The sequence below is a fragment of the Danio aesculapii genome, chromosome 4 (assembly GCF_903798145.1).
Source record: "Danio aesculapii chromosome 4, fDanAes4.1, whole genome shotgun sequence".
NCBI classification, from domain to species: domain Eukaryota; kingdom Metazoa; phylum Chordata; class Actinopteri; order Cypriniformes; family Danionidae; genus Danio; species Danio aesculapii.
This window is the reverse complement of record NC_079438.1, coordinates 33,573,794-33,587,453: the sequence shown is the minus strand read 5'-3', so window position 1 is coordinate 33,587,453 and position 13,660 is coordinate 33,573,794. Positions and strand designations below refer to the sequence as shown.

The 13,660-nt window shown below is 34.4% G+C and overlaps 1 protein-coding gene across 1 annotated transcript in view; it reads right to left on the bottom strand.

Annotated features, from left to right (window-relative positions):
* Positions 1–84: 84 nt before the first annotated feature.
* The window catches only part of tmem110l (transmembrane protein 110, like), a 30,121-nt gene continuing 16,545 nt past the window's right edge, over positions 85–13,660 (bottom strand). Inside the window, exons 6-8 of the mRNA XM_056455513.1 lie at positions 12,112–12,195; positions 11,737–11,865; positions 85–4,694 (exon numbers count right to left, since the gene is read on the bottom strand). Coding sequence (XP_056311488.1) covers positions 4,596–4,694; positions 11,737–11,865; positions 12,112–12,195 — 312 coding nt within the window. The 3' untranslated portion in view covers positions 85–4,595. The remainder of the gene's footprint in view (positions 4,695–11,736; positions 11,866–12,111; positions 12,196–13,660) is intronic.

Below are 13,660 nucleotides of genomic sequence, written 5' to 3'. Positions count from 1 at the left end.
TTCTAAACTAGATTTTTTTTTTCATTTTTAGTATTTCACAACTTAAGATTGTAATAAAAAGCTTAGAGCAGTCAAACTCTGGTTTTATTTTTTTATTGTTTTTTTACATCATAAAAAGGCATCAAGAGAATATTTTTCAATATCAAAAATGTTTCCTGAAACATGTTGAAGAAACAGCATGTGCGAACTGACTTTCGTCAATTTAAAAGACAAAATTTGACAATTCCTGTACAACATATCATACACTATATACATGTTTTAAATCAAACTGTCAATCAGAACTTATGCATGATGTTGCAGGCGTAAAAATTAAAAACTATTATACAAAAATGGAATAAGGTACATTCTTTAAACATTACAGGTTAAAACCAACGCAATCTTGTGGGAAGTTGCAACTTTTGAATTAGCGATTAATTCCAACGCTATCTAATGCCAATTCATCATTTTTGATTTAGTGGCTAATTGGTATGAATTTCTATGATCTCATTCATACATTTTAGTACGATTTGCTCAGCACCCAATGATGGTTGGGTTTAGGGCTGGAATTTGGTGCTACATCTACTTTTAAAATCCATATGACTGAAATTAGCCACTAAACTGACAAAACGTATAATAGTTACGTTTCCTCATGAGATCAGATTGGCTAATTCATATGAATATGTACAACTTCATTTGTATATTTTAATACAGTTTGCTCATCCACCAATGACAGTTAAGTTAGGGTTTGGGGACATGCCTCCTTTTAAAAATTGTTTTTATATGAAATCAAATTAATTTGTACAAATTAGTAACTTTTTTGGCAATATGTAAAAAAAGTGATGTTTTCTCGTTAGATGAGGCTGGTTTATTCAACACTAAATATAAACATATTCACACACAGATTTCACATAAAAATACTTTACTGTATTCCCCCTGAAAAATAATTCTACAAAATTTTGATTCCTTAACCTTTGGTATTATGTCTAAAACAGTGAATATAAAACTGTCTTAAAACACGGCACCTTGTTGTTATTTATTTTTTGGTGGGAAAATAAAGAATAGAACAAACATTCTGTCATAAATCAGAAAATCTGCGAAAATGACATTTTTTATGTTTTCAATAGCTGAATAAATATGAATCCTAGCCTGTTTCTGATACTGTAGTAGTGAATATTCTGAGGTGTTCTTCACAGCTAACACAAGCTCTTTAGTTTTCAGTTGAAGAGTGAGAATGTCTGTAATCAGGAGAAACTCCTCTCTCATCTTCTCTGCTTCTCTACTTTGAAATTAACTTCTCAGAAGTATGAACTCAAAAGGAGAATGTTTGCCTTTAGAACTTCCAGTGCTACTCATTATCTTCTGCTGCTTATATATTTACATACAAATTATCTAAAAAGTAATTCACTGTTGGCACTTCTCTTTTTCAACCACTGTATATTTAAGTCTGAATGAGTTTCAGGTTACAGCATAATGTAAAATGTATAACTTAGGCTTAGGCTTGACAAATGCTGACCATTTTAACCACATATTTGATTAAATAATTGTACAGGCATGACAAACACATTTTAAATGTACAGATTTCCATGTATTTTCTTAAATTATAGTCATTCCTAAAATGGTCTCATATGTAATTAAGCTGCCAGTGTCAAACTTATAAAAGAATACAAAAATGATGAATTATATAAAGTATGGAATGTCAAATTACATTTGTTTCTAATGTTTCATCAGATCTTAAATTTACTGAGCTGCCAAACTAGACAGAACTTCCTCTCTGAGCATTGTTCGCAGAATGTTCAAAAAATGTAACAAAATATAACCAGATTTCACCAAAAAACAAACAAAACATACCAACAATTTTTTTTTAATAAATATTCTGAATATTATGGTATTACAGTACATTTATTTAGCTGAAAAAAGGTAATTGTCAAATTATCTCTTATTTTTAACATTTATTTTGCAATTGTGAGTTAATCTCAATTAATCTATCAATCTAAATTAAGTTCATAAAAAATTCTCAAAATTGTTTGTATATCTTCAATTGACTTCTTTTCTCATAACAATTTGAAATTTAAACTCTAAAGTTTAATTCTGAGAGAAAAATAAGCACAACTGGGAGTTATAAAGCCAGAACTGACATCTAAACTCTCTTTTCTTACAATTGTACATTTATATAATGCAATTCTGGCTTCTTTTTGACATAAATTTGCAATTACAATTACAAACAACTTCTATTCTACAAAGTCCTCAAAGAAAAATTAGAATTGCGAGTTTATTGCTGGGGAGAAAAGTCTAAATTGTGAGATATAAAAGTCTAAATGCATATAATACAATTCTGAGATTATGAATTTAGTCTCTGCACTGTAAAACCCAACAGTCAACTTTATCAAATGAAATGATCGTGGTTAACTCAAAATTTACTCAAAGTTAATTCTACTAATTTAAAAAAAGAGTTTTGAACTCAGTGTTGAAGGTAATGAGTTAATTAAATATCCCATTACTTCAACTTAAATGTAGTAAGTTCACAGTACTCATTAGGATTAGTTTAACTCAAATGGTTTGTAGCAATCGGTTTCCTCAAACGGATTGAGTTGCCTTAACTTATTGGGAATTACAGTACTCAGTAGGTTTGAATTCTCTTCATATATTGGGTTTTACTATGCTCAAGTTGCTTCATTTACTGAAATGGATTAAGTTCAAAGTAGTCATTAGGATTAGTTTTTGAACTTAAATGATTTGTTGCAATCGGTTTCCTCAAAGGGTTTGTGTTACCTTAACACAAATGGGTTTTACAGTATTACTTTGACACACAATTACGAGAAATGCAATTCATTGCGAGCAATTCTAATCAAACCATTTGTTCTATTCAACTTTAAGAAAAAAGTCAGGATTGTGAGCTGATATAGTGTACAAAATAACCATAATTGCGAGATGTGAGTGCATAATTGCAGGAAAAATTATGCAAAACAAGCTCATTTAAAGAACAGATACTTAAAAGAATATGTTCTTTATGTTATGTGTGATTTACAAAAAATAACCGGGAAACCAGGTTAGATTAGCATTATTTGTTCATCATAGGCACACGTCCAACACAAAGACTACTAAAAAGTACTATGATAGTAAAGAATAAGCAGCAGCACATGTGTTTGTGAGAGAAAGCAATCCAGGAAAACATAAACATAAAAATGGTGGACTAAGACGGCAGACATTTTGACAATTTAATTCGATGTCAATATAAAACTTTAACATAGCTAAAACAAAAGATGAACAGTAGACTCAAATGGAATCAAATATAAAACTACTGATTTAAAGGCACTGTTCACTCAAAAAGTAAAATTTTCTTACCATTTAGTCACTCAAGTGGTTGTAAACTAGATTGTTTTTCTTCTGTTGAACACAAAACAAGGTATTCTGAAGAATGTTAGGAAAAAATGTCATTGACATCCATAGTAGGAACAAAAAAATGGAAGTAAATAGCTTTTTATTACCCAACATTCATCAGTATAGCTTACTTCGTGCTCAAAAGAAGAAAGAAACTCTAAAAGGTTTGGAACTAGTGGAGGATGAGTAAATGATCACAGCATTTTAATATCTGTGTGAACTATGCCTTTAAGCATAAATTAAAAGCTATTTAAAATATATCTGTTGTGCTTTTTGGGGGATTTTTGTTTCATATACTATGTAATATGGCTGTTTTTAAACAAAATGTATGTTGACCCTATTAATCTTCAAACGAATCGACTGAGAATCAATTGAGATGATATTAAATAGTATATTATGAGAAACAAATTCAGTTACAGGTTAAAGAAGAACGAATTAGAAAATTAGAAAGCTTTAAAATAGAATAACGGGTCAACAAAAAAAAAAAATACTAACAGCGATAATAAACAATATGATAAATATAATTAATTCGTTAGCAAAATGTGGATCATAAAAGTTCAACCAGAATAAAAATTACAAAATTGTGTATGTGCCATGAATTTTTATCCTTATGATGCGTTCAATACAAAGTCGCAAGTAAAAATATCAGAGTTATTTGAATATTCGACTGCAGTGTGTCCCAATTACACCACAAGATGGCACCATGACTCAACCAAATAATTTGGCAAATTCCCAAATTAAACTTTAAACATTAATATTAATTAATTAAATCTCTCCCAAAATGTTTATAGCAATGCTAATTCGACGTTGATTTGTTGATACAAGCAACACTTCTAGCCCACATCATATATTGCACATCCATACAATTTCCGCAGCAAAATATATTAAAGTGACATTTCACACTGAGCTTACATGCCAGATGTCCCACTGAGATTGGCATTCCAGACTCTACTTTTCACTCAGGAGACGGGAGTTTCGAGCTGTCTGGAATGCACCGTTAGTATTTTGTCATTGTGTTGTTAGCTTAGCATCATGCTAACAGCAAACTACTGGAGTCCTGTTTCATAAATAGGTCTATTTGTTTGGATGTGTTGAGATTCCACCTAATTAGAGGTCCAAATCCATCCTTTCCTAATCAGTAAGCCGCCTTCAAAGGTAGTTGCCTATTTAGAGAGTAAACAACAAAGCAGCTCACTGGGATTAGCCATTTAGAAGTAAATTATACTTCTAAAAGTGTGTTAAACCTCCATGCAGACTCGTATTAAGGCCTCTTCTTTTGAGACATGATCTTCCTCTTCAGAACACACTGCGGCATCATCATCTTCCTTTAGCAGCACCTACACAAACACAGACTGTGGTCAATCGCAAAAGCCTGAACAGATCTTACACTTGATCCTTTTCCCATTCATGCGTTGGACAACATTATAGTGGCATAAAACAATAATCAGACGGCTAAAGTAGAGTAGTTTTATACGGTGAAAATCAAAATTAGAGAACAACATCATTGCTTCTTATGTTATCCTACCAGGAGTAAAAGGAATTTCTAAACAGATTTTTCAGATCAGAGTTACATATAGTTTTTCAGCAATAGCAAGAAAAAGAAAAAGTGGCTCCAAAACTGTGACTTCTAAAATACCCCATTTTTACAATGTCATTAAATCATTCAAGTCCCCCAAAAAGAATGGTCGTCTATAAAAACAAATGTTTGAGAGAAAATACTGATATGGAGAATTTCATGTACCAATCAGCTAATTACTAAACATTACTGGACCAAACCCTATGGCTTTGGTTGTGTGATTGTAGATTATAACTCTGAAATCTTTTTGGTCACAATGTATTTCAGAAGAAGTGCTAAGAAAACCCGACCTTGTCAGAGAATTGACCTAAACCTAAATTTTGGCCCTTCTCCCACCAAATAAAAGGGCCACGATAGAGATTAAGAGCCACAGATTGCCGATCACTGACCTAAACATTGTGTGGGCAAAGTTAGTGGTGATCTTGAGTTAAGCCATGCCATGGTGAAAGTGTTTGACACATGATGGAGACGATTTTAAAAACTTTAGACACCAACCTTGAGCCTTTAGACTAGGTTGGGCAACAACAAGACTCAGTTTATCAGTTGCTCTTTCGGCAACTTGTGGTTCCTTCCATTCTTTCCTAGCTCAATCAGCCAAAAATGTACATGCAGCACATTAAACCCTGAACACATCAAAACGAGTGAAGCACATTCTTCAAACTGAAAATATTTAAATAATGGAAGGGCAGCCCAGAGCCCTGACCTAAACCTGAATGAAAATCCTTGGTGACAAATTTCTGGCTAAGAAATACTAAAGTTAGTGAACTTTGGAAGAGCCTGAAGAAGAGCAGTCTAAGATCACAACAGAGCAGAGTGATAGACTAATATCTGTGAGAGACTAGTGATGCCTAATTTATAATGCCTTATTTTAACACCAAAATAATTTTGAACACTGAACATTAAATAATTCAAGTGTTCATAAACTGTATGCTTCTGTAAATCTGATCTCCACTGTATGGCCTCCTTCATACTGGCACTCACCAAACACACTTTTCCAGAGCATGAGCTTATGGAATCATGTTCTAAATGTCACTCCTCCCGCTGAACAAACGGATGATTTGTGAGCAGTTGGCACACAACCAAAACTGGAGGAGTGGAGGAAAGAGGGATGAGCAAAAAATAAAAGCGGAAAGAAGAAAAACAAAGAAAAAAGATGGGAAAGACCTACGATTGGTCAACATGCTGACACCAATTGACCCTAGAAGTCAGTGGCCTTTGGAAAAGTCTTTGGTCGAATGACGGATATAAGAAATAAATGGAAAGAAAAAAATCTGTCCAGTAATCACATTCACAAAGCACAATCCCACCATTCAAAAACATGAATACAAGACACAAACACACAATTAAACTATTCATATTGAATCTCAGCATGAAAACACTGATTTCAGCTGGTAGATTTCATGCTAAATATTACATGCAAGAATAAAGCCAAACTAATGTACTCACTGCTGATTTTGTGTGTTTGCCCACTGACAAAAAAGATCAGTCTATAATTGTAATGATAGGTTTATTTTAACTGTGAGAGAAAAACAACAAAACAAAAAGTTATAGACCGATTTCCATTTTAATGAGTGAAAAAAGCAGTTGAACCCCTATTTATAAGCAGGATTTCTGGCTACCAGTTATCTTTTATCCAGGTGAAAAGATGAGATTAGCTGCTAATCTCAGTTTTCTTACCTGTATAAAAGACTATTGTTCACAAAAGCAATAAATCAATCAGATTTTAAGCTCTCCACCATTGGCAAGACTAAGAAGTTGATCAAGGATGTCACAGACAAGACTGTAGAGCTGCACAAGGCTGGAATGAACTATAAGACTATCATCAAGCAGCTTGGTAAGAAGGTGACAACAGACAATGAAATTATTGGCAAATAAAAGAGGCACAAAACAACAGTCAATCTTCCTCAGGCTCCACCTCATGGAGTTTCAGTGATCATGAAAACGGTGAGGAATCTGCCCAGAACTAATGAGGAAGATCTTGTCAATGACCTCAAGGCAGCTGGGCCCATAGTCCCCTAGACAACAATTGGTAACACTCTACACTAAAATCCTGAAGTGCCTGCAAGGTTCTTCTGCTCAAGGAAGCACATGAACAGGCCTGTCTGAAGTTTGCTATGGAACATCTGAATGAACTGTGGTTTGACGAGACCAAAATCAAGGGCTGCATCTGAAATCGCATCCTTCCATACTATATAGTATGCTAAAAAGAGTACATATGTCCGAATTCATAGAATTCGAAAAACAGTATGTAAGAAGTACCTGGATGACCTACTACTTCTGGCGAGGTTCTGAAGTGTGCATCGTATGGACACTACGTTATCCCATGATGCCCCATGAGAGAATTCACGAATAGGAGTAAAGCGTTGCATTTCATGTGGGTAGGTCACATAATCATGACAAAATGGCGGATATAGTATGTCCGAGTTCCATTCATGCTACTAACAATTGTACTGTATAGAACATACTTTTCTAACAGTCGAGTAGTTCATTTAAATTCAAATGCAGTACCTACTGAGAAGTAGGCAATTTCCGAGGCAGCCAAGCTCTTTGGCATCAACCCAACTCGCCATGTTTGGAGGAGGAGGAATGCTGCCGGTGATCCAATGAACACCATCCCAATGGTCAAACATAAAGGTGGAAGCATTCAGCCTTGGGGTGTTTTTCTGCTAAAGGAACAGGACAACTGCTCCACATCAAAGAGATTATGGACAGGGCCATGTACTGTCAGATCTTGGGTGAGAACCGTTAAAAATGGGTCATGGATGGGTATTTCAGCATTACAATGACCCAAAACACATGGCCGGGGCAACAAAAGAGTGGCTCAAGAAGAGGCACATTAAGGTTCTGGAATGGCCAGTGTCCAAACCTTAATTCGACAGAAAATCTATAGAGGCAGCGGACAGTTTGAGTTGACTCATAACCTTAATTATTTAGAGATGATCTGCCAAATCATCTAAAAAAATACCTACTGAAATGTAAGCCTATATGTATATATATTTACATTAATTCATTCATTTTCTTTTCGGCTTAGTCCCTTTATTAATCTGGGGTCACCACAACATAATCAACCGCAACTTATCCAGCCCGTTTACGCAGCGGATGCCCTTTCAGCTGCAACCCATCACTGGGAAACCCATACACAGTCATTCGCACACATACATACACTATGGATAATTTAGCCTACCCAATTCACCTGTACCACATGCCTTTGGACTGTGGGGGAAACCGGAGCACCCGGAGGAAACCCAAGCAACCCCAGGGAGAACATGCAAACTTATTTCCATGAATTGATTTACGTAATTTACACTGAAGTGGTTCTAAACTTTTATGATCTTTTTCTTTTCTTGAAAACAAAGGAAGATATTCTAAAGAGTGTTGGAAAAAAGCAGCCATTGACATCTATAATAGTAACAAAAAATATTATAAAAGTCAATGGCTGTTTCCTTTGTGTTTAACAGACGAAAGAAACTCAAACAGGTTTGTATCTTTTTATTTTGTTATTAATCATCAATTATCCATTTTGAGGTCAATAAATCAGCATTACATGCATAAGCCCAATAATTTGAACATTCACTATTACATACTGCATGTTAGCTTGAGGTTAAAAGTCAATAGTTTCATGCTATTGACAGCAAACATATTTTGGTCCTGAATAATATTGGTTTGTAATATTCAATTTATAGTCTATATTTAATCTATAATAATTTGTGTATTTGTGTAAAGTACTTTGTGTCATATTTCCTTTTGTTTTGCATTTTTTGAGATGAGGTCATATTACGTTAATAACTTGTTATTCAAATGTATATATAAATATAGGAACTGCATAGATGAAAAGCATGGTTTTTGAAGTCATTAATATAGTATGTGCTACTGATTCATTTTCAGTTAGGAAATCCATCTATTATGCCATTCGGACAGTACATACTATAACTATACTACTTTAAATATTTGAATATAACTAAAGAAAAACAATATTCTTAGCTTTATTTTTTATTATTTTATTGCATTTAGCTTTGTTTTTTACTCCTCAGTGTGACTCAAAACTAACCAGTTGAGAACCACTGAAGTAAACTAAACAAGGGTAAAATGTCCAAAGGGACAGATTTGTGGAACAGGGTCATTAGGATCAGATTTAGGAATTTTCACTGACTCATTCTTTCCTGGATCTGAACAAGGATTTGCTAAACCCAGGATACAGAAACTCCTGGGTTTCCCACATGATGATTTGATGAAAGTTTGTGCAGTTCTTTAAGGTGCAGGGGAAACAACAAGCTTTACAATTTATAAAAAGTGCTTTAAAATATGTTTACGGTGGTCAAGCCAAAACTGGACAGATAATCAGTAGATTGTGGGTTCAAATCCTACAAGAGGTGATTCATGAGTAACACATGACCATTTGCATTTGTTAACGTAAAGGCAGTGTAGTCTCTTCACATGGCTGTAGCATTAGGTGGTCTAAATGTATTTTTTTCATCTGTGGAAAATGTAGGACCAATCAAAATATTAGGTCTAAACATTATGATAGGTTGTCCTACCTGCCTGTCAACATATGTCTTTGCATACCTCATTGTGGTCACGTCATCAGCACTTTCCCACTATGTAAACTGAAGGGGCACATACTGTATACTAAAGCTTAAGTGCTGAGTCTTCTGAGTGCTGTGTTTAATCCAGAGTTGAAAACTGCTAAAGCATTTAAAAACCATCAGGCAAACAGCACCTCGTCTACATTAATCGTGCTCCTCCCTTAATGCTTTTAAATTTCATTTTTTTAAATAGCCTTTTGTCTCTTGCATTTGAGTATAAATATATACATATATAAATATAATTTATGTACAGTTGAAGTCAGAATTATTAGCACCCCTGAATTATTAGCCCCCATTAAAATTTTTCCCCAACTTCTGTTTAACAGAGAGAAGATTTTTTCAATACATTTCTAAACATAATAGTTTTAATAACTAATTTCTAATAACTGATTTATTTTATCTTTGCCATGATGACAGTAAATAATATTTTACTAGATATTTTTCAAGACACTTTTATACAGCTTAAAGTGAGTAATTAGGCAAATTATTGTATAATGGTAATTTGTTCTTTAGGCAGTCGAAAAGAATTTAGCTTAAAGCTGCTAATAATTTTGACCTTAAAATGATTCATAAAAAATTAAAACTGCTTTTATTCTAGCCAAAATAAAACAAATAAGACTTTCTCCAAAAGAAAAAAATATTATCAGACATACTGTGAAAATTTCCTTGCTCTGTTAAACATAATTTAGAAAAATAAAGAAAAAATTCAAAGGGAGGCTAATAATTCTGTCTTCAACTGTAGGTATAATTGTAGTTTGTTTGCGTTTTTGATTTAAAAAATTTTGGTCCACATTTGTTGTTTTTGAATGTTATATAAAGAAATAAAATGAAAATAAATAGCTATGTTTCCATCCAAAGAGACACAAGGAACAAGAACTTCACTTCCTGATAAACTGGTGCCAAATATTAAGAAAAATGGAATTTGCTGTGCCACCGTGGGTCTTTTTTCTTAAAATAAATTACCTGCACCTCAGAAGATGAAATAAGTGGTGGCTTTTGGAGGTTTGAGACTCTCTTTGGGAGCGCAGCTGCTCAAGACAGTTCTGGAAGTAATAATACTGAACTACTTTGATGATAGACTTTGGCTGAGGCATTTTAGAATGACCAAATCTGCTGATTTGTCTATTAATGCTGCCCAATGCACATATTTTTGTCATCAAATGATCAAACAAAATCACATGCCTTTTTGATTTGCATGATGGAATTTTAGTATTGTTTTGTTTTTTGTTCATTGTAGTTTATGCAGAGTTATTTTATCACTATTTTATGCGCAATTTTAAAAAATTATGCACATCTCTGCATTTTCATAAAGCCTTTTTTATGCGATATTTCAAAACGCACATAAAAATAGGCGGATGAAAACATAGCTATTGAAATCAACAAAAAATGTGCGTGCCTATTATCTTGCTACTGTAAAATTATGTGCTTTGAACTGTAATGCTTTCTCACAGGTGAATGAGACATGAAGTAATCACCCTTGTCTTGTCACTTCTTATTTCAGGTGTAACATTACTCTGCGACTGCTGGTGCATGTTTATGTGTTTTGAAGGAGGCATGACTTTGAATAATGATTATGCAGGGTAAGCTGGATCTTTAGCTTTAGCAACTGCTAGCCTCTATGAAATTATCTACTCTACCTTTTATGAACCTAAAGGACAGTATTTGATGTGAGATTTGTCACATTACATTTGGCAGAACTTGCGAAAAAATTAGAATGTCTTGAATATAATGTAATTGTTGCCACACAACTGTATTTTAAGCCACTTTTTAAATTAAATTCCCAGGCAATTTGTAAATTTTTTATGGTTTTGGCGACAGTGTGTTAGTGTTACTTTCTATGAATTTGTGCAATCTCATTCATATTATTATGAATTTTATGGGCCTACTGTTTCTAAACATATATCTTTTTTTGTATGAAAGATATTTGAATTAGCCCAGTTATGTGCTGTACACAAATTACAATTTTTCTGTGAGATTAAGTTGGATACTTTTTATTTATTTAGTAGTAATTATTGAGCCAGCAATTTTAGAACTCTACAGCAAATGCATATGGCTATTCCTTATTAAATATGGCTTTAAAAACACTACAATATTCTATATTACTTGATTGTGTGAGATACACAATATTGCAGATATTTATCAATATGAAATTGTAAAAATACTACATAGATTTTACTGTAAAATCTGTTTTCTTTTCATGCATCTCATTCATATTCTCACCTCAGCTTCATCATTGCTCTCATCTGGCAAAATGTCTACTTGCTTCGGAGAGTCGCGCGAGCCTTCCAGAGATGTCATCTTCTTATATTTGCGCATTGTTAAACTGTCCACCAGCCAGAACATTATAGACTGAAACACAAACATATTATATTACTCACACATAGACATAGACAGACAGACAGACAGACAGACAGACAGACAGACAGACAGACAGACAGACAGACAGACAGACAGATAGATAGATAGATAGATAGATAGATAGATAGATAGATAGATAGATAGATAGATAGATAGATAGATAGATAGATAGATAGATAGATAGATAGATAGATAGATAGATAGATAGATGTTATGCATGCTTTAAGCATGACTCACATTGACTATGAAAGGCACGATAAGCATGACGATGGCCAGCTCCAGCTGTGGGTTTGGGATGTAATCCAGCACCACCTCCTCCAACTACAACACACAAAAAATAGCCATCAAGCCTTACAGACATCTATCTCTTAAATAATGCTAATAATATTAATAAACAATTGGATTTTAATTGTCCAATGTTTTATGAACACTTTACCTTCTGAAACTAGCACTTCATATTCTTTTATTATTTTATTTACCACTTTGTTCTAAAATAAAATAAAACCTACAGGAGGTAAGTCAATTAGCTTTTATTGTCCTTATATGCATGTTGCTTTAAATATAAACTGCAATTATAGTGACAATTTTCTTAAGTTCAGTTTTTTTTTTTATAATTATTTTTATAGGGGTTTTCACCTTTATTGATAGAACAGTGGAGATTTAAAGACAGGAAAGTGTGGGGAGCAGAGAGAGGGTAAGGATCGGCAAAGGACCTCGAGCCGAGAATCGAACTCGGGTCGCTGCAAGCACCTGGGTGCTTTATGTCGACGCACTAACTGTAATGCACTGTTTGCTGGCTGCCCAGCATCCTCTATTAACAAACTTCAATTAATACAAAATGCAGCTGCCAGAGTTCTTACCAGGTCTAGAAAATTTGATCACCTCACACCAATTTTATACTCCTTACACTGGCTGCCTGTTAAGTTTCGTAGTGAATTTAAAATATTGCTTCTTACATATAAAGCTTTAAATAATCTAGCTCCTGTTTATCTAACCAATCTTCTGTCTCGCTACAATCCAACTCGCTCTTTAAGATCTCAAAACTCATGGCTTCTAGTAGTACCTAGAATAGCAAAGTCGAGTAAAGGAGGTCGAGCCTTCTCATTTATAGCTCCTAAACTCTGGAATAGCCTTCCTGATAACGTCCGAGGCTCAGACACACTCTCCCAATTCAAAACTAGATTAAAGACCTATCTGTTTAATAAAGCATACACTTAGTGCACCACTTAGCGGGCTTCTACACAGGTTCTGCATCTTGTTGATATACACTATGAACAGCAGCTATGCTAATTATTTTCTTTATTCTCCATTTCCACCTGGGGATACTCTTCCCGAGGCCCTCAGACAATGCAGAGTCACTGATTCGATCCAAGACCAACGACGAGATGATCCCAAGGTTTCCATATCCTGGACCAGGCCGAATCCTGAGCAGCTACTGTGGTGGTCATGGAAGAGTGGAAAACATGAGACTGATTCCTGTGACGCTCCAGAGACAGACGAGTCTTCGCTGAGGCCAGCTTCCAGCCTCTGCCCCTGAGACTGCAGCTCTGCGCAAGACGTTTGGCCAGCGGAGAAATTAAAATGATCGTGCCCAACTGAGTCTGGTTTCTCTCAAGGTTTTTTTTCTTCACTTCCGCCATTTAGTGAAGTTTTTTTTCCCTCTTCGCTGTCGCCACTGGCTTGCATGGTTCAGGATCTGTAGAGCTGTGCATCGTTGGATTTGCTCTTCAATATTTGGACTCTCAGTAGTGATTACTAAACCACACTGAACTGAGCTAAACTGAAC